Here is a 19,802-nt window from a genome sequence, read left to right as displayed (position 1 = left end):
GAGGTCAAAACAAGGAGCAAAATAGACAGGACTGAACTAGAAAAGCACACGACTATATCTGGCAGCTTCCAGCAGTAAGCTGTAAGCTTAAAGGGGTTTTCCCAAGAACAAAAGTAAATTTTAATCAATAGATCTTGGAATGATAACAAGTTCCACAATTGGATATGTTTAAAAAAAATGTTCCTGTGCTGAGATAATCTTATGAATGTGCCCCTGCTGTGTACTGTGTAATGGCTGTGTCTGACCGTACAGGAACATGGTCTCATCATAAAAACTAAACGTCATCAGTGAGCAGAAACTGCGATCAGAGCACAGACTCTTCCCCCTCCCTGAAATGAAGAGTCATCAATGATGTCCGTTTCAGGGACTGGACTAGTCCCTGCTTTACTAAGCAAGTGTCAGTTGTCAATTCCGACATATACTCATTGCTACTATGCAATGCGCAGAATGACAGTGCGCTCGTTGGCAAAAAAGCGCACTGTCAGTGTGTGTTGAAAGAGGATTACCTGGCATACAAAAATGAGTGCCACCCCTCTAATTGACATTCCCTTGCAGGGGCGGCACTGGTCTCTGCAAGGCGGGTATTCAACTTTGTTCATTCACTTTGTATTTTGTTGAGTGATAAAAATAAACTATTAACCCTTCTATTTTTTAAAGTGTTCTTACTTTGCTGAATTTTGGAGAAAGCTTATAAGACAACTAAGTGTCTCCTACACAACAAGGGCACATCCAGACGGCTGTATAACTCGCGTGAGGATCACATCACAATGCTCGGACTGGCCGGCGACTCTCCTGACCTGAGCGTGACAGCCTGTATGTTTATGCATGGATCCCGTCCATTCTCAAAAACGGATGGATCCTTAATGTTATAGTGTACAAATAGCTGCCATGTTACCGGCTATCCAGCAATCCCAGCCTGGTGGGCTATGTAGGCAAGGTATGAGCAGGGTCTACGCCCACAGTGCTCCAGATCTGGCTGGATCAGATCACCTCTGCCCCCTTCTTCTCCCAGTATCACCGTATTTTGCATTGCGCCATAATTTACCATAATTTTTGTTGCACAATGGACGCTGTAAAAGAAAAAAAAAAAAAACAATGGTATAATTGCACTTTTTTTTCATTATTTCACCCCACCTGGAATTTTTTTCCCCCTTTTTCAGTATATTATATGGTAAAAAATAAATGGTGTCATTCAAAACTGCAAAAAAAACAGAGATCAAACATATATTGACGGAAAAATGAAAGCAGTATGGCTCTTTGAATGAAGGAGTGACGTAAGTGCAAAAATGAACTATCGCCTAAGGATAAGGGGTTAAATAAATGTATAATTAATCACTGTTATATGTGTGATCCGCAGTCACAGTCCCCAGGTGAGATCTGGCCATCATTGCAGTGATGAAGAGCAGCCACTAGAGGGAGCTCTTTAGAGATGGTTACCGTGTCTCACTTTCTACCTGGTCCCCAATCACTTTTGTGAGTGCAGACCCCCTGTGTCATCCCGCACTGCAGGAGAGGCGCACGGAGCACTTTGAGGAGGTCTGTCCCGCTGCAGCTTCCGTAGTCAGCTGACAGCTGTAGGTCATGTGATAGAAGGCGAGCAGGAAGCAGCAGCTGCGCTGTAGAGTGGCCACTGTCATCTGCTATGTTCGCTGTACTATCGCTGTACTCCGAGTCTTCCCGTCCTCTGCGCAGGTATCTGCCGGCTCTGAGGCTTCTGCTGGGTGCGGAGGGACCGGGCTGTCCGGGATAAGTCAGCATGCTGTCTGCACAATGTTATGGGGGCTCCCGAGGCTGCACGGTGTTATGGGGGCTCCCGAGGCTGCACGGTGTTATGGGGGCTCCCGAGGCTGCACGGTGTTGTGGGGGCTCCCGAGGCTGCACAATGTTATGGGGGCTCCCGAGGCTGCACGGTGTTATGGGGGCTCCCGAGGCTGCGCGGTGTTATGGGGGCTCCCGAGGCTGCGCGGTGTTATGGGGGCTCCCGAGGCTGCACAATGTTATGGGGGCTCCCGAGGCTGCACGGTGTTATGGGGGCTCCCGAGGCTGCACAATGTTATGGGGGCTCCCGAGGCTGCACGGTGTTATGGGGGCTCCCGAGGCTGCGCGGTGTTATGGCGGCTCCCGAGGCTGCGCGGTGTTATGGCGGCTCCCGAGGCTGCGCGGTGTTATGGCGGCTCCCGAGGCTGCGCGGTGTTATGGGGGCTCCCGAGGCTGCGCGGTGTTATGGGGGCTCCCGAGGCTGCGCGGTGTTATGGGGGCTCCCGAGGCTGCGCGGTGTTATGGGGGCTCCCGAGGCTGCGCGGTGTTATGGGGGCTCCCGAGGCTGCGCGGTGTTATGGGGGCTCCCGAGGCTGCGCGGTGTTATGGGGGCTCCCGAGGCTGCGCGGTGTTATGGGGGCTCCCGAGGCTGCGCGGTGTTATGGGGGCTCCCGAGGCTGCGCGGTGTTATGGGGGCTCCCGAGGCTGCGCGGTGTTATGGGGGCTCCCGAGGCTGCGCGGTGTTATGGGGGCTCCCGAGGCTGCGCGGTGTTATGGGGGCTCCCGAGGCTGCGCGGTGTTATGGGGGCTCCCGAGGCTGCGCGGTGTTATGGGGGCTCCCGAGGCTGCGCGGTGTTATGGGGGCTCCCGAGGCTGCGCGGTGTTATGGCGGCTCCCGAGGCTGCGCGGTGTTATGGCGGCTCCCGAGGCTGCACAATGTTATGGGGGCTCCCGAGGCTGCGCAGCGTTATGTCCCTTTCATTTTCTTTAATTTGCATATTAAGGCCACGGCCCCACTATCAGTATTTAGTCAGTATTCGGTCGGTATTTTTTCTCAGTAGTGGGAGATAAAACCAGGAGTGGGTGATAAATGCAGTATTGGTGACTTGTTTCTATTATATCTTTTCTCTGATTGTTCCTCACCTGGTTTTGGCTCCCACTCCTGAGAAAAAACACTGACCAAATACTGATAGTGGAGCTGTGGCCTTAGAGTCAAAATCTGCCTCTTCCATGATGTGACTGAAAATGCATAAGGAGTTAACCATTATATTTCTATTGCAACACAAACTAGGAAATTGCCACACATCCTATTACCAGTATTTCCAGTATTGCATTGATTTAATTTACTTAAACTTTTTATTTTTCCTTTAAATTACCGTGGCCTTTATTTCACTTTTTTCAGAGCTGTATTGATTAATTGTTTAATAAATGTTGCAATATGTGGATGTCGGGGATCGGAAGCAATCAGTCTGATAATGATCTATCTCTTGGATAAGTCATCAGTAGTGGACAACCCCTTTAATTTAATATACTTACATTAAGACTTTTGTATAACAGAGAGAAGAGGTTGCTTTCTTAGGAGGCAGCTTACTCTGCCCGTCTTGGGCTAGATTCACACCATGTCTCAGCCCCTGTTTATGACTCTGTCGGGAGCTTCTTTCTGAAGCCCAGAGACACAGGACTTACACAGATTAGGGCCATTGAGAAGACTCTGACCTCCTATCTGTCAGTGTCCGTCTTTTTAAGCTGTACGCAATAGCTGGGCTGTTGCAGACTTTGGACTCTGTTTTCCTCATTGCATTCAGTGGCTCCCATGGGGGGTTTCTGCCTGAATCCAATTTTTTTTATCTGCAAAAACAGGCACAACCACTGCAAATAAACAGAGCTGTGACTGGCAAACTGATGGGGATAGGGCCCTAGACAAAGCCGCGCAGCCCCTAGAATGTGACCATTGGGGGTGCAGGGAGGATAGACTATCATTTTCAAACTTCTGGAAAACCTATTTAATTTCTGAGTTTTTTTTTACCATACATCACTGGGAGATCTGTGAGTGTTTAGGAGTGTCTGGATGTAAGATAAGACCCAGCATACTCTGAGAAGATCAGACAAGTCTTCTCTGCCAGAAGTCTGTTCAGCAGCAGTCATCCATTATAGACCATTCCTTGTGGCCAATTAGTCTGAAAAAAAAATGAAAAAGTGGTAGGAAGTGCTGATATGGGGAAACCATGCACTGCAATGGGAAACTTCCCCATTATGGGGCCTCTTTGTACATGTCTGTGGTGGAAAAGAGCATGGTGGAAGTCACTGTAGTCGTTAACAATTCATTTTCATAATTGAGGCAATTGGGGCATTGAGATACTGTATGGTCCAAAGTATTGGAAACTTGTCTTAATCTGTGAATTCAGCTTAATCATGTAACATTTAACAATAACATTTGGCCTCTTGCCCCCCCACCTGGTGTGTAACATCCGCCCCCCCCCCCTCCACCTGGTGTGTAACATGTGTCCCCTTGCCCCCCCACCTGGTGTGTGTAACATCCGGCCCCTCGCCTGCCCTTACTAATATTTGTGAACGAATAGGTCATTCTAAAGAGATCACTGATACCAGCGCGGTCCTGTAATAGGAGCCATCAGTGTAACAAGTCCTTTCATGACATTTCTTCCCTCCTAAATCGTCCCCCATCACCTGTGATTGATATTATTGAGAAGTGGAAGGAACCGCAGCAACTCAGCCACGAAGTGGAGACCCCATAACGTTACTGAGTGGGGGGCCGAGTGCTAAGGAGCAGAGGGTAGAAAAGTCACCAACGCTCCACTAACTCCATAACTGCAGAGTCCGAACATCAGCACAAACACTGCGCCCCCATCGGGAGATTCATGATCGAGCAGCATGCAGCCTTACATCACCAAGCACAATGCCGAGCGTCGGATGGAGTGGTGTAAAGTCGCCACCACAGGACTCTGGAGGAAAAGTGTTCTGTGCAGTGACGGATCTGGCGTCTGATGGACGAGTCTGGGTTTAGTGATTCCAGGAGAACTTTACCCCCTGACTGCATTGTGCCCACAGTAATATTTGGTGGAGGAGGGATAATGATGAGGTTGTTTCTCGAGGGTTGCCCTATGCCCATTTTGTTCCATTGGAAGGAAATCTTAATGCTTCAGACAAGACATTCTGGACAATTGTAGCCTCCACCTTTTGTGGGAACAGTTTGGGGAAGGTCCACATCTGTTCCCCATGACTGTGCCCAAGTTCCATAAAGTTATAGTTGGGGGAGTTTGGTTTGGAAGAACATGACCGGCTGGACAGATCCCCGACTTCTCCTCCAACATCACAAATGCTCTTCTGGATGAAGGGACAAAAGTTGCCGCAGACGTCACCAAAATCTTGCAGAAAGTCTTCCCAGAAAATTGGAAGCTGTTATAGCTGCAAAGGGGCCGACTCCGTGTTAATGCCGAGGTGTATAGAATGGGAGGCCATTAAAGATCCTGTAGGTGTAATGTGGAGGGGGCACATACTTTTGCCCATGCATTGTATATTGTAATGTGCTACTCTGTCTACTCCACTTTTCTGGATTGTGAAATCTTAACATCATATTTACTACCGGGAATGAGAATCCCTTCTGTTATTTACACTCCCGATCCCCGATGATTACTCATGTCGCACACAATTCTCCTTTTGCATAAAGCTTTTTACTGCAGAAGTGAATTTTCAATGATGGTAATTTCCAAAATAGGAGAACGCTGGATGACGGCTTTTGTAAATCTAGGTACAATGGAGGCTTCTCTACAATGGAAAGCCCATATACAGCCCTGACTGATGAAGACCCCCGCTGATAATAATTCTCCTTCTTTCCTAGCCGCATAATTAAGTCATAAATGGCATCCGAGAGGCAGGACGTGGGCGACAAGCCGGCTCCCAGCACCCCCAAACTGCAGTTCGTCCCCTTTGCCAGCGCTCTAGACGCAGGTTTTTGGCATCAACTCACACAAAAGAAACTCAATGAATACCGGCTGGACGAGTCGGCCAAAGCCATCAAGAGTCATTACTATAACGGTAAGAGCGTGATTGCCTCTCTTGTTATTCTGCCGCCGCCGCCATTAATAATGGGTCGCTTTTTGATTCACAGTTTATTAAAGTGTTGCTTCATTACTTGATAAATGGCTGTACGTCAGGAAAGTGTAAAATAGAGAGCTGGCAATTTATTACACCACTTATGGTTGGCTTAAAGAATGCATTGTATGTCATTAAGTGGTTTGTCTACCTTTTTGAGACTTTTTCTTATTTTTTTTTTTCATTAAGTGCCTGTTTTTCTCAGTTAAATATATTTTTCAACTGGGTTTCATTAAAATTTTGCACCATTTTAGGTTTTACAGACGTCCCTCTAACACTTCTTCCTATGTTATCATCTTGAACCACTTGTTAGTTGCATCTGTTCCTAGGAAAGCTGGGTCCTTGGTAAACCTCTTCCATGGAAAGCTTCCATTTAGGACGAGGTGTCGCTTTTTTTGATTACTTTTCATATTTTATATATTTTTTGTTTACAGATTTGAGAAAATTAATCATTAAATGGGTATTCCAATCTCCAAGATCCTATCCCAATGTGTAGTAATGATAATATTAGCAAATACCTCCAATTAGAAATGTAGTATAGTTCGTCTGATTAGCTATGTCGCTTACCCCATTTACCCCATGTGCAGGGCATTGCAGTAGCTTAGGTATCCATGATTACGACCACTCATATAGTGACAGTTAGCTATTAGTGGTCATAACCATGGACACCTAAGCTACTACATTGCCCTGCACAGTGAATAAGTGACTTAGTGAATGAGAAGAGCTATACTGCATTTCTATGTCACTTACCCCATGTGCAGTGCATTGCTGTAGCTTAGATAGCTTAGTTATGACAACTAACTGCTATCTGTCACTATATGAGTGGTCATAACCATGGATACCTAAGCTACTTCAATGCCCTGCACATGGGGTAAGCGACATAGCGAATCAGAAGAACTATACTACATTTCTAATTGGAGGTATTTTTTAATATTATTACATACTAGGATAGGATCTTGGAGATGGAAATACCCCTTTAATACTTTTTTATAATTGTTTTATTTTTTTTGATGATGATACATTCCCTTTAAACTAATGTTATTGTGTTCTCTTGTCAGGTGACCCTACTGGGCTTCCTACTCGACTCACTCTGGAGTTCAGCGCCTTTGACACGTAAGTCTCTTATCCATTTTCAGGTTTCTTAGTACAGAAATGCAGCCACATAGACATCTATAAACAGAGGTTGTCCCATGAACAGTGTTTATTGCCTATACATAGGGTAGGTAATAACTGGTCAGACCCCACTGATCCTAACAACAGGATGCCCCAATGCGAGGAGCAGTAGTGTGCCTGTGTGAGCACCGCTCTATTCACTGTGTATGGGAGCATTAGTCATGTACTGTATACACACTGTTGCTTCTGCGGACCCATAGAAGTGAATGGAGCAGTCGTGATACATAGGCATCACCTGTTCTTGGCATTGTGGGGTGGCATGTATTTATCCCCTGTAGTCTGGATACTATAGGTGATGGACTCTTAAAATAAAACTGAACCATCTGTATCCAGGTGTGATTTTTAGCTGCATACAGCTGCCCCAACCTGGTCAGAGTGGGGAACCTGGGTATGTCCCAGAACTAAGTGTACTCTGGGGCTTTCTCACCAGAGTTTAGATTTTTGGAAACATTATGCTTATATATCTTTAAGCATAAGTATTTTAAGTATTCACACTGGCCAATCGGCAACATTCAAGCCGGCCAGCTATTGTTTGGATCTGTTAGATAGGACGGCTGCACTTCCAAGGGCCACGGAACAATTGATAATACGTTCGTTCTGTCCTCTTAGAATATCATTGTTCTCGGCAGCACATGTGCTGTTTCACAGGATGATGTGCTGCAGAGAACAATGTTTGCATAAAAATCATTTCACCCTACGAACAAGAGATTTTTCTTTCGTCAGGTGCATGTCAGCCTGTTTAGATTGGCAAGATACGAGTTTTCCTAGAAGCTGAGCCCACACCATATCCAGCAAATGCTGCCTGTGTTACACAGCCGGCACATGCCTCTACATATTGCCATGTCTGATAAAGTCCAATCTACCAAAATATAAAATTAATTAACCGTACAGTTTAAAGCCACGAAGGGGGAAAAAAATCTAAATACACAATTGCGTTTTTTAGGTCGCCACAACTCCTCCCAAAACTCTAATAACAAGCGATTAAAACGTCACATCTACCCCGAAATGCTACCAATAAAAATGTCAAGACCACACACTACTCCATCCCCGTAACAATGAAAATGTTATGGTTCTTAGAAAATGGCGTCACTTATTATTATTATTATTTATTTATTTATTTATTTTATTTTTGTTTTGTTTTTTTTTTACAAAGGTTTGAATTATTATTTTTTTTCACTAAATTTAAAAAAGAAAAAAAAAAACTTTAGAAGTTTGGTATCACCCTAATCTTACTGACCAGAAGAAATGAATGTTGTTGGGTAAACCATAGAAATAAAACCATAAATACAATGGCGAATTGTGCCCTTTGATCATTTCACCCCAATTGTTTTTTTTTTATATTTTTTTTTTATATCTGTGCATTATATGGTAAAACGAGTTGTATCATTCAAGACTACAACTGATCTTGCATAAAAAAGAAGCCCTAATACGGCCATGATGGGGACGTAAAAATAAAAAAAGTTATAGCTCTTGGAAGAAGGGAAAGAAAAAAGCAAAAGCACAAAATAAAAAAATGCTACAATCGTCCTAAAGGGGCATTCTGTTTTATAACTTGGGTAATTATTGTACATTGCAAAGTTCTAAGACTTTCTGATTGAATTTGTGTTTTTAATTCCTTTCCATTTGTAAGATATTTGCTTTTCTATCTGTGTAAAGAAACTTTCCATCTGCCTCCGGTGGTTTAAAGTCCATTTAGGAATAATTAAAACCGCTGCCATAATGAGCACGCCGCTGATTTTGTAATCCTCGGTGCGCTCCGAAATGAGCTTTAAAAGAAAAAAAAAGCGAAGAGATGCTTAAGTATTATTATTTTTATTTAATTTAGATCCCAAGCTTTGCCTGTGTTGTTTAAAAAGATGTCACATTGCAACATTTTTCTTTTTTAAATACCATTTTATCGCGCCTTTATTGTGTTGACAGGAACGCTCCCACCCCGGCTCGCTGTTGTCCGGCACTTGGATCTTTATACAACACAAACACTTTAGATTCCTTCAAGAAATTTGACAAGAAAGCGTTGTTGGAAGAGGCTGCTAATGAGGTAAGATGCATCTGTGCTGCTTTAAAGGGTTGCTCTTCAGGAAACTCAAGTTATCCTCTGTAATGTGGATAGGGAATAACTTGATTTTTATTGGAATAACCCTAACCTGCTATAGATGTGTGGTACGTAACGATCTAGGCGTACAACCCGCAGCATTTTGTGGCATGTATACAAAAAGACACATGCGTCCTATAGGAGTACAGACTAAATCATTGGCAAATGCCCTTTTTGTTCTTCAGCACTGTTCCTATAAGACATAGATGAGATACATTTTCTAGTGCTATTTATTAGGCTTTTAGTCACTTTAAGGTTTTCTGACCCCAACACAAGCAATTAGCTTCAGATTATTGTAGTATAATTAATGTGTTAAGTGTTTTTGGGGTACCATAATATACAGTATCGTATACACAGGATTCAGGGGTCTAACTGTTACAGGTGCAAAGATTATTGTTAAACCTGAGGGGCCCAATGGCTTTTCTCCAATATAAGTGCTATTACTATGATCCTTAAACGTTACCTATGACATTACTGTGTATATTATCCCTGTGCAGTGACATCACTGTGTGCGTGTTATCGCTGTGCTGTGACATCACTGTGTGCGTGTTATCGCTGTGCTGTGACATCACTGTGTGCGTGTTATCGCTGTGCTGTGACATCACTGTGTGCGTGTTATCGCTGTGCTGTGACATCACTGTGTGCGTGTTATCGCTGTGCTGTGACATCACTGTGTGCGTGTTATCGCTGTGCTGTGACATCACTGTGTGCGTGTTATCGCTGTGCTGTGACATCACTGTGTGCGTGTTATCGCTGTGCTGTGACATCACTGTGTGCGTGTTATCGCTGTGCTGTGACATCACTGTGTGCGTGTTATCGCTGTGCTGTGACATCACTGTGTGCGTGTTATCGCTGTGCTGTGACATCACTGTGTGCGTGTTATCGCTGTGCTGTGACATCACTGTGTGCGTGTTATCGCTGTGCTGTGACATCACTGTGTGCGTGTTATCGCTGTGCTGTGACATCACTGTGTGCGTGTTATCGCTGTGCTGTGACATCACTGTGTGCGTGTTATCGCTGTGCTGTGACATCACTGTGTGCGTGTTATCGCTGTGCTGTGACATCACTGTGTGCGTGTTATCGCTGTGCTGTGACATCACTGTGTGCGTGTTATCGCTGTGCTGTGACATCACTGTGTGCGTGTTATCGCTGTGCTGTGACATCACTGTGTGCGTGTTATCGCTGTGCTGTGACATCACTGTGTGCGTGTTATCGCTGTGCTGTGACATCACTGTGTGCGTGTTATCGCTGTGCTGTGACATCACTGTGCGTGTTATCGCTGTGCTGTGACATCGCTGTGTGCGTGTTATCGCTGTGCTGTGACATCGCTGTGTGCGTGTTATCGCTGTGCTGTGACATCGCTGTGTGCGTGTTATCCCTGTGTTGTGACATAGCTGTGCGCGTGCCTGTTATCCCTGTGGCGCGACATAGCTGTGCGCGTGCCTGTTATCCCTGTGGCGCGACATAGCTGTGCGCGTGCCTGTTATCCCTGTGCCGCGACATAGCTGTGCGCGTGCCTGTTATCCCTGTGCCGCGACATAGCTGTGCGCGTGCCTGTTATCCCTGTGCCGCGACATAGCTGTGCGCGTGCCTGTTATCCCTGTGCCGCGACATAGCTGTGCGCGTGCCTGTTATCCCTGTGCCGCGACATAGCTGTGCGCGTGCCTGTTATCCCTGTGCCGCGACATAGCTGTGCGCGTGCCTGTTATCCCTGTGCCGCGACATAGCTGTGCGCGTGCCTGTTGTCCCTGTGCCGCGACCTCGCTGTGCGCGTGCCTGTTGTCCCTGTGCCGCGACCTCGCTGTGCCGCGCCCTCGCTGTCCCCGTGCCGCGCCCTCGCTGTCCCCGTGCCGCGCCCTCTCTGTGTGCTTTTTAGAGATGTAATTGTATGAGTTTCTGAGGCGTGAGATGTAGCCTGGTGGTTCCTCCGCTGTTATGAAAAGTTGTTTGTAAAGTTGGGGGTGGGCTGTAATACTTTTTGCCTTTAGAAAACTCATGGTTGGTAACTTTAGCGCATGTTTTCCCATGTCATGTGGCAAAACTTAATCCTGACTCTTACGTTGGTGTCTATATCCTTTAGATGAACTGTCTGACCATCTATGGAGGTCTAGACAAGGTCCCGACTACAGAATGGGGGTGAGGGCCTAGATGTATTGGGCATGTTGGATTTCAACATGCCCAATCTTTTCTTTCCAAAGAAGATTAGCTGCTGCCAGAAGGGGATTGTGTATGGGATCTTGGGATCCTGGCATTAAGACATAGAAGCTGCAGTGGCTGCTAGAGGTCCTGGAGACTGGAGGGATGAAGCTCTCTTGGTTTATGCATAAAAGTCCAATAATGGTTCTTAAATGGGTTTTCTTTGTTTTCCAGTTCCTCACCATTTTCAGGACCTCAGTTAGCTGTTGTTTTATGCAATCTGTTAATTGCTTTCTCCCCTTAAATGTCCTGTAACATCAAGTTCTTATTGTTCTGCAGATTTGGGAAGCAATCAAATCCGGTTCAGCGCTGCATAATCCCGTCCTCCTGAACAAATTCCTGCTGCTGACATTTGCAGTAAGTCGCCTGCGTCTGCCTTTCCTTTAGAGGGATCCTTCAGTCTGTCTAATGCTCTTTTGTTTTAATGTTGAATGTCTTGAATTACATGCAGATTTCTCATTGTGTTTCAGGACACCATGACCTCAGACAAAATGCAGTTATCCTTTTAATGACCAATCCTCTTTGTGTCTTAAAGGGATGATGTCATCAGCAAATATCACTGTGTAAATCATATATACAGTATTCACAAAAAGTTAGGGATATTTGGCTCGATGGGTGATTTTTCAGGATGGTCCTATAATGCCCTCTAACCTTTGCAGGTGAAATTAATGTAACCTTCTCTAATCTTTTGATTGCACATGTCCAACTGTTCAATGTTTCAAGACTTTTTGCACAACTTGCTGTTCTCTAACAAGAAGCTTAATGGCAAAATTCACAACAGGTGTTTGATCCATGAATCGCCCAGTAAATTTCGGGGTTTAAGTAGAATTGGTAATAAACTGTCCTCCTCATCAAGCTGTTCACATTTTGACATCACGAGACCAAGAAGACACCTAACAATTGATCACCAGGACCGGCCGTTGCGAGGCTTCAAGCAGGAAGTTCTCAGACGGAAGTGGCCACTGACCTTAGAGTGTCACAGTAGAGAGAGAGAGAGTCATCAGTAGGTCTCTTTTAGAGAGTCATCAGTAGGTTGTAACCGAGATAGAGAGACTGGAAGAGTCACAGAAAGGCAGAGAAGTGGACGTCCTGTGGCCACATCCCACACTGATGACCGCTTCATTGTGAACAATGCCCTTCAGAACCGAATGATGAATGCCAGACAACTCCAGGCACATGTAAGGGAGGTGAGAGGCACCCAGGTGTCACGTCAGACTATTCTAAACCATTTACACCAGCGTGGATTGCATGCTAGACGACCTGCAAGGCTACATGTCCTCACCACCAGGCACAGGCGTCGTCCTCTTGCATGGGCCAGGGAGCATCTACGCTGGACGAGGGACCAGTGGGCCTCAGTGCTGATCACTGATGAAAGTCACACTGAGCAAAAATGATGGCCACCAACGATGTTGGAGAAGTCAAGGAGAGCGTTATGCATCAGCCACTGTTGTCACCAGACGAGCCTTTGGTGGTTGTATAGTCAATACAGAACTGCCCTACACTTTGCGACAAGCCCCTACTACTTGAATAACATCATTAATCCAGTCATTGTGCCTCTGCATGAACAACACAGGCCTAATTTCATCTTCATGGACGGCAATGCTCCAGCTCAAAGAGGTCGTATCATTAGGGAACGGCTGCTGAAGACTGGGGAACCTCTAATGGAGCGGCCTGCACTTTATCCAGACCTGAGTCCCATAGAAAACCTGTGGGATCAGCTGAGTCACTGTGTAGAGGCCATAACTGTACAGGAACCTCAATGACCTGAGGGCCGCCCTTCAAGAAGAGTGGGATGCCATATCTCAGCAGACAATAATTCCACTTGTGAACAGCATGAGATAACATTGTTAAGCTGTAATTGATGCTCAAGTCTACATGACAAGTTATTGAGACATTGACATTTTTTGTTGGGGTGTACACCCACCACTGGTGTTTTGCTTTAGTTTCAATAAATTACTGAAGATGAGGAAATCACCATTTCATGCTTCTACTGAAATGCCATATGTTCATGAGAAAATATCACTGGAGCGGGAACTTTTTTTTGTTTTCCATAAATTTCACCCGAAAGCCAAAATATCTCTAACTTTTTGTGAGTTGTGTATGTATATAGGATTTTATACAGTGTGTGTGTGTATATAAAGGGAACACTTAAACAACAGAATATAACTCCAAGTAAATCAAACTTCTGTGAAATCAAACTGTCCACTTAGGAAGCAACACTGATTGACAATCAATTTCACATGCTGTTGTGCAAATGGAATAGACAATAGATGGAAATTATTGGCAATTATCAAGACACCCTCAATAAAGGAGTGTTTCTGCAGGTGGGGACCACAGACCACATCTCAGCACCAATGCTTTCTGGCTGATGTTTTGGTCACTTTTGAATGTTGGTTGTGCTTTCACACTCGTAGTACCATGAGACGGACTCTACAACCCACAGAAGTTGCTCAGGTAGTGCAGCTCATCCAGGATGGCACATCAATGTGAGCTGTGGCAAGAAGGTTCGCTGTGTCTGTCAGCGTAGTGTCCAGAGGCTGGAGGTGCTACCAGGAGACAGGCCAGTACACCAGGAGACAGGCCAGTACACCAGGAGACAGGCCAGTACACCAGGAGACAGGCCAGTACACCAGGAGACAGGCCAGTACACCAGGAGACAGGCCAGTACACCAGGAGACGTGGAGGGGGCCATAGGAGGGCAACAACCCAGCAGCAGGACCGCTACCTTCGCCGTTGTGCAAGGAGGAACAGGAGGAGCACTGCCAGAGCCCTGCAAAATGACCTCCAGTAGGCCACAAATGTGCATGTGTCTGCACAAACGGTTAGAAACCTACTCCATGAGGGTGGTATGAGGGCCCGACGTCCACAGATGGGGGTTGTGCTCACAGCCCAACACCGTGCAGGACGCTTGGCATTTGCCACAGAACACCAGGATTGGCAAAGTCACCACTGGCGCCCTGTGCTCTTCACAGATGAAAGCCGGTTCACACTGAGCACATGTGACAGACGTGACAGAGTCTGGAGACGCCGAGGAGAGCGATCTGCTGCCTGCAACATTCTTCAGCATGACCGGTTTGGCAGTGGGTCAGTAATGGTGTGGGGCGGCATTTCTTTGGAGGGCCGCACAGCCCTCCATGTGCTTGCCAGAGGTAGCCTGACTGCCATTAGGTACCAAGATGAGATCCTCAGACCCCTTGTGAGACCATATGCTGGTGCGGTTGTCCCTGGGTTTCTCCTAATGCAGGACAATGCCAGACCTCATGTGTCTGGAGTGTGTCAGCAGTTCCTTCAAGATGAAGGCATTGAAGCTATGGACTGGCCCGCCCGTTCCCCAGACCTGAATCCGATTGAGCACATCTGGGACATCATGTCTCGCTCCATCCACCAACGTCACGTTGCACCACAGACTGTCCAGGAGTTGGCGGATGCTTTAGTCCAGGTCTGGGAGGAGATCCCACAGGAGACCATCCACAACCTCATCAGGAGCATTGTAGGGAGGTCATACAGGCACGTGGAGGCCACACAATACTGAGCCTCATTTTGACTTATTTTAAGGACATTACATCAAAGTTGGATCAGCCTGTAGTGTGTTTTTCCACTATAATTTTGGGGGTGACTCCAAATCCAGGCCTCCATTGGTTAATAAATTTGATTTCCATTGATGATTTTTGTGTGATTTTGTTGTCAGCACATTCAACTTTGTACAGAACAAAGTATTCAATGAGAATATTTCATTCATTCAGATCTAGGATGTGTTATTTGAGTGTTCCCTTTATTTTTTTTAGCTGTGTGCGTGTGTAATATATATATATATATATATATTATATAGTACAGACCAAAAGTTTGGACACACCTTCTTATTTAAAGATTTTTCTGTATTTTCATGACTTTAAAAATTGTACATTCACACTGAAGGCATCAAAACTATGAATTAACACATGTGGAATTATATACTTAACAAAAGAGTGTGAAACAACTGAAAATATGTCTTATATTCTAGGTTCTTCAAAGTAGCCACCTTTTGCTTTGATGACTGCTTTGCACACTCTTGGCATTCTCTTGATGAGCTTCAAGAGGTAGTCACTGGAAATGGTTTTCACTTCACAGGTGTGCCCTGTCAGGTTTAATAAGTGGGATTTCTTGCCTTAGAAATGGGGTTGGGACCATCAGTTGTGTTGTGCAGAAGTCTGGTGGATACACAGCTGATAGTCCTACTGAATAGACTGTTAGCTGCTTTTTTCTTGCCATAATACAAATTCTAAGTAAAGAAAAACGAGTGGCCATCATTACTTTAAGAAATGAAGGTCAGTCAGTCCGAAAAATTGGGAAAACTTTGAAAGTGTCCCCAAGTGCAGTTGCACAAACCATCAAGCGCTACAAAGAAACTGGCTCACATGAGGACCGCCCCAGGAAAGGAAGACCAAGAGTCACCTCTGCTTCTGAGGATAAGTTTAGCCTCAGAAATCGCAGGTTAACAGCAGCTCAGATTAGAGACCAGGTCAATGCCACACAGAGTTCTAGCAGCAGACACATCTCTTCAACAACTGTTAAGAGGAGACTTTGTGCAGCAGGCCTTCATGGAAAAATAGCTGCTAGGAAACCACTGCTAAGGACAGGCAACAAGCAGAAGAGACTTGTTTGGGCTAAAGAACACAAGGAATGGACATTAGACCAGTGGAAATCTGTGCTTTGGTCTGATGAGTCCAAATTTGAGATCTTTGGTTCCAACCACCGTGTCTTTGTGCGACGCAGAAAAGGTGAACGGATGGACTCTACATGCCTGGTTCCCACCGTGAAGCATGGAAGAGGAGGTGTGATGGTGTGGGGGTGCTTTGCTGGTGACACTGTTGGGGATTTATTCAAAATTGAAGGCATACTGAACCAGCATGGCTACCACAGCATCTTGCAGCGGCATGCTATTCCATCCGGTTTGCGTTTAGTTGGACCATCATTTATTTTTCAACAGGACAATGACCCCAAACACACCTCCAGGCTGTGTAAGGGCTATTTGACCAAGAGGGAGAGTGATGGGGGGGCTACGCCAGATGACCTGGCCTCCACAGTCACCAGACCTGAACCCAATTGAGATGGTTTGGGGTGAGCCGTTTCCAGCTGGGCTAACATACTTGTGCAAGGGTTTTCTAGGGTTTTCTAAACATCCATTAGCCTTCTTACACAGTTAGCAAACACAATGTACCATTAAAACACTGGAGTGGTGGTTGTTGGAAATGGGCCTCTATACACATATGTAGATATTGCAATAAAAACAAGACGTTTGCAGCTAGAATAGTCATTTACCACATTAACAATGTATAGAGTGTATTTCTGATTCATTTAATGTTAGCTTCATTGAAAAAAAAATGTGCTTTTCTTTCAAAAATAATGAAATTTCTAAATGACCCCAAACTTTTGAAAGGTAGTGTATATCTCCAAAAAATGAAGACAGCACTCCTATTAGAGATCCATGGATCTCTAATCTATGTATCTCTAACAGGAGTGCTGTCTTCACTTTTTGGAATCTGTATGCTGGAATTGGTCTTTGCCTGGAGGACGTGCACCCGATTTGAAAGTATTCTAGTCAGCTTGTTGGTGCTGTTTTGGAGTTTTGTTTTTTGTGTGTATATTTATATTATTTATATTATAAAGATTTTTCTGTATTTTCATGACTTTAAAAATTGTACATTCACACTGAAGGCATCAAAACTATGAATTAACACATGTGGAATTATATACTTAACAAAAAAGTGTGAAACAACTGAAAATATGTCTTATATTCTAGGTTCTTCAAAGTAGCCACCTTTTGCTTTGATGACTGCTTTGCACACTCTTGGCATTCTCTTGATGAGCTTCAACAGGTAGTCACCGGAAATGGTCTTCCAACAATCTTGAAGGAGTTCCCAGAGATGCTTAGCACTTGTTGGCCCTTTTGCCTTCACTCTGCGGTCCAGCTCACCCCAAACCATCTCGATTGGGTTCAGGTCTGGTGACTGTGGAGGCCAGGTCATCTGGTGTAGCACCCCATCACTCTCCCTCTTGGTCAAATAGCCCTTACACAGCCTGGAGGTGTGTTTGGGTTCATTGTCCTGTTGAAAAATAAATGATGGTCCAACTAAACACAAACCAGATGGAATATCATGCCGCTGCAAGATGCTGTGGTAGCCATGCTGGTTCAGTATGCCTTCAATTTTGAATAAATCCCCAACAGTGTCACCAGCAAAGCACCCCCACACCATCACACCTCCTCCTCCATGCTTCACGGTGGGAACCAGGCATGTAGAGTCCATCTGTTCACCTTTTCTGCGTTGCACAAAGACACGGTGGTTGGAACCAAAGATCTCAAATTTGGACTCATCAGACCAAAGCACAGATTTCCACTGGTCTAATGTCCATTCCTTGTGTTCTTTAGCCCAAACAAGTCTCTTCTCCTTGTTGCTTGTCCTTAGCAGTGGTTTCCTAGCAGCTATTTTACCATGAACGCCTGCTGCACAAAGTCTCCTCTTAACAGTTGTTGTAGAGATGTGTCTGCTGCTAGAACTCTGTGTGGCATTGACCTGGTCTCTAATCTGAGCTGCTACTAACCTGCGATTTCTGAGGCTGGTGACTCGGATAAACTTCTCCTCAGAAGCAGACGTGACTCTTGGTCTTCCTTTCCTGGGGCGGTCCTCATGTGAGCCAAATTCTTTGTAGCGCTTGATGGTTTTTGCAACTGCACTTGGGGACACTTTCAAAGTTTTCCCAATTTTTCGCACTGATTGACCTTCATTTCTTAAAGTATTGATGGCCACTCGTTTTTCTTTACTTAGCTGCTTTTTTCTTTCCATAATACAAATTCTAACAGTCTATTCAGTAGGACTATCAGCTGTGTATCCATCTGACTTCTGCACAACACAACTGATGGTCCGAACCCCATTTATAAGGCAAGAAATCTCACTTATTAAACCTGACAGGGCACACCTGTGAAGTGAAAACCATTTCCGGTGACTACCTCTTAAAGCTCATCAAGAGAATGCCAAGAGTGTGCAAAGCAGTCATCAAAGCAAAAGGTGGCTACTTTGAAGAACCTAGAATATAAGACATATTTTTAGTTGTTTCACACTTTTTTGTTAAGTATATAATTCCACATGTGTTAATTCATAGTTTTGATGCCTTCAGTGTGACTGTACAATTTTCATAGTCATGAAAATACAGAAAAATCTTTAAATGAGCAGGTGTGTCCAAACTTTTGGTCTGTACTGTGTATGTGTGTGTGTGTGTGTGTGTGTGTGTGTGTGTGTGTGTGTGTGTGTGTGTGTGTGTGTGTGTGTGTATATATATATATGTATATGTATATAATATGTATGTATATATATATATATATATATTTACCCCGGCTGTCTGTCTTTGCTATTGAAGCTTCTAATGTGTGACAAATTCAAGATTTTTATCTTTTATTACACATGTATGTATCTGTGTTTGTGTGTGTGTGTGTATATAATATAACATATATATATATATATACAGTGCCTTGTGAAAGTATTTGGCCCCCTTGAACTTTTCTACCTTTTGCCACATTTCTGGCTTCAAACATAAAGATATAAAATTCTAATTTTTTGGGGAAGAATCAACAACAAGTGGGACACAATCGTGAAGTGGAACGAAATTTATTGGATATTTTAAACTTTTTAAAAAAATTAAAAACTGAAAAGTGGGGCGTGCAATATTATTCAGCCCCCTTGAGTTAATACTTTGTAGCGCCACCTTTTGCTGCTATTACAGCTGCTAGTCTCTTGGGGTATGTCTCTATCAGTTTTGCACATCGAGAGGCTGAAATTCTTGCCCATTCTTCCTTGCAAAACAGCTTGAGCTCATTGAGGTTGGATGGAGGGCGTTTGTGAACAGCAGTTTTCAGTTCTTTCCACAGATTCTCGATTGGATTCAGGTTTGGACTTTGACTTGACCATTCTAACACCTGGATACGTTTATTTTTGAACCATTCCATTGTAGATTTTGCTTTATGTTTGGGATCATTGTCTTGTTGGAAGATAAATCTCCGTCCCAGTCTCAGGTCTTTTGCAGACTCCAACAGGTTTTCTTCCAGAATGGTCCTCTATCTGGCTCCGTCCATCTTCCCATCAATTTTAACCATCTTCCCTGTCGAAGAAAAGCAGGCCCAAACCATGATTCTGCCACCACCATGTTTGACAGTGGGGATGGTGTTTTGAGGGTGATGAGCTGTGTTGCTTTTACGCCAAACATATCGTTTTGCATTGTGGCCAAAAAGTTCGATTTTGGTTTCATCTGACCAGAGCACCTTATTCCACATGTTTGGTGTGTCTCCCAGGTGGCTTGTTGCAAACTTCAAACAAGACTTTTTATGGATATCTTTGAGAAATGGCTTTCTTTTTGCCACTCTCTTCCATAAAGGCCAGATTTGTGCAGTGTACGACTGATTGTTGTCTTATGGACAGACTCTCCCACCTCAGCTGTAGACCTC

The 19,802-nt window shown here is 44.7% G+C and overlaps 1 protein-coding gene across 2 annotated transcripts in view; it reads left to right on the top strand.

Annotated features, from left to right (window-relative positions):
• Positions 1 to 1,538: 1,538 nt before the first annotated feature.
• The window catches only part of ATG7 (autophagy related 7), a 265,019-nt gene continuing 246,755 nt past the window's right edge, over positions 1,539 to 19,802 (top strand). For both annotated transcript variants that reach the window (XM_073644510.1, XM_073644509.1), the window contains exons 1-5: positions 1,539 to 1,692; positions 5,615 to 5,811; positions 6,927 to 6,981; positions 8,962 to 9,079; positions 11,609 to 11,686. In XM_073644510.1, the coding sequence (XP_073500611.1) occupies positions 5,634 to 5,811; positions 6,927 to 6,981; positions 8,962 to 9,079; positions 11,609 to 11,686 (429 nt within the window). In that variant the 5' untranslated portion in view covers positions 1,539 to 1,692; positions 5,615 to 5,633. The remainder of the gene's footprint in view (positions 1,693 to 5,614; positions 5,812 to 6,926; positions 6,982 to 8,961; positions 9,080 to 11,608; positions 11,687 to 19,802) is intronic.

This window comes from Phyllobates terribilis, unplaced genomic scaffold (genome assembly GCF_046119375.1).
Source record: "Phyllobates terribilis strain yellow unplaced genomic scaffold, ASM4611937v1 Scaffold_8__6_contigs__length_399053987, whole genome shotgun sequence".
In the NCBI taxonomy this organism is placed as follows: domain Eukaryota; kingdom Metazoa; phylum Chordata; class Amphibia; order Anura; family Dendrobatidae; genus Phyllobates; species Phyllobates terribilis.
Note: the sequence above shows the minus strand (reverse complement) of the source record. Positions and strands in the feature narration are given on the sequence as shown.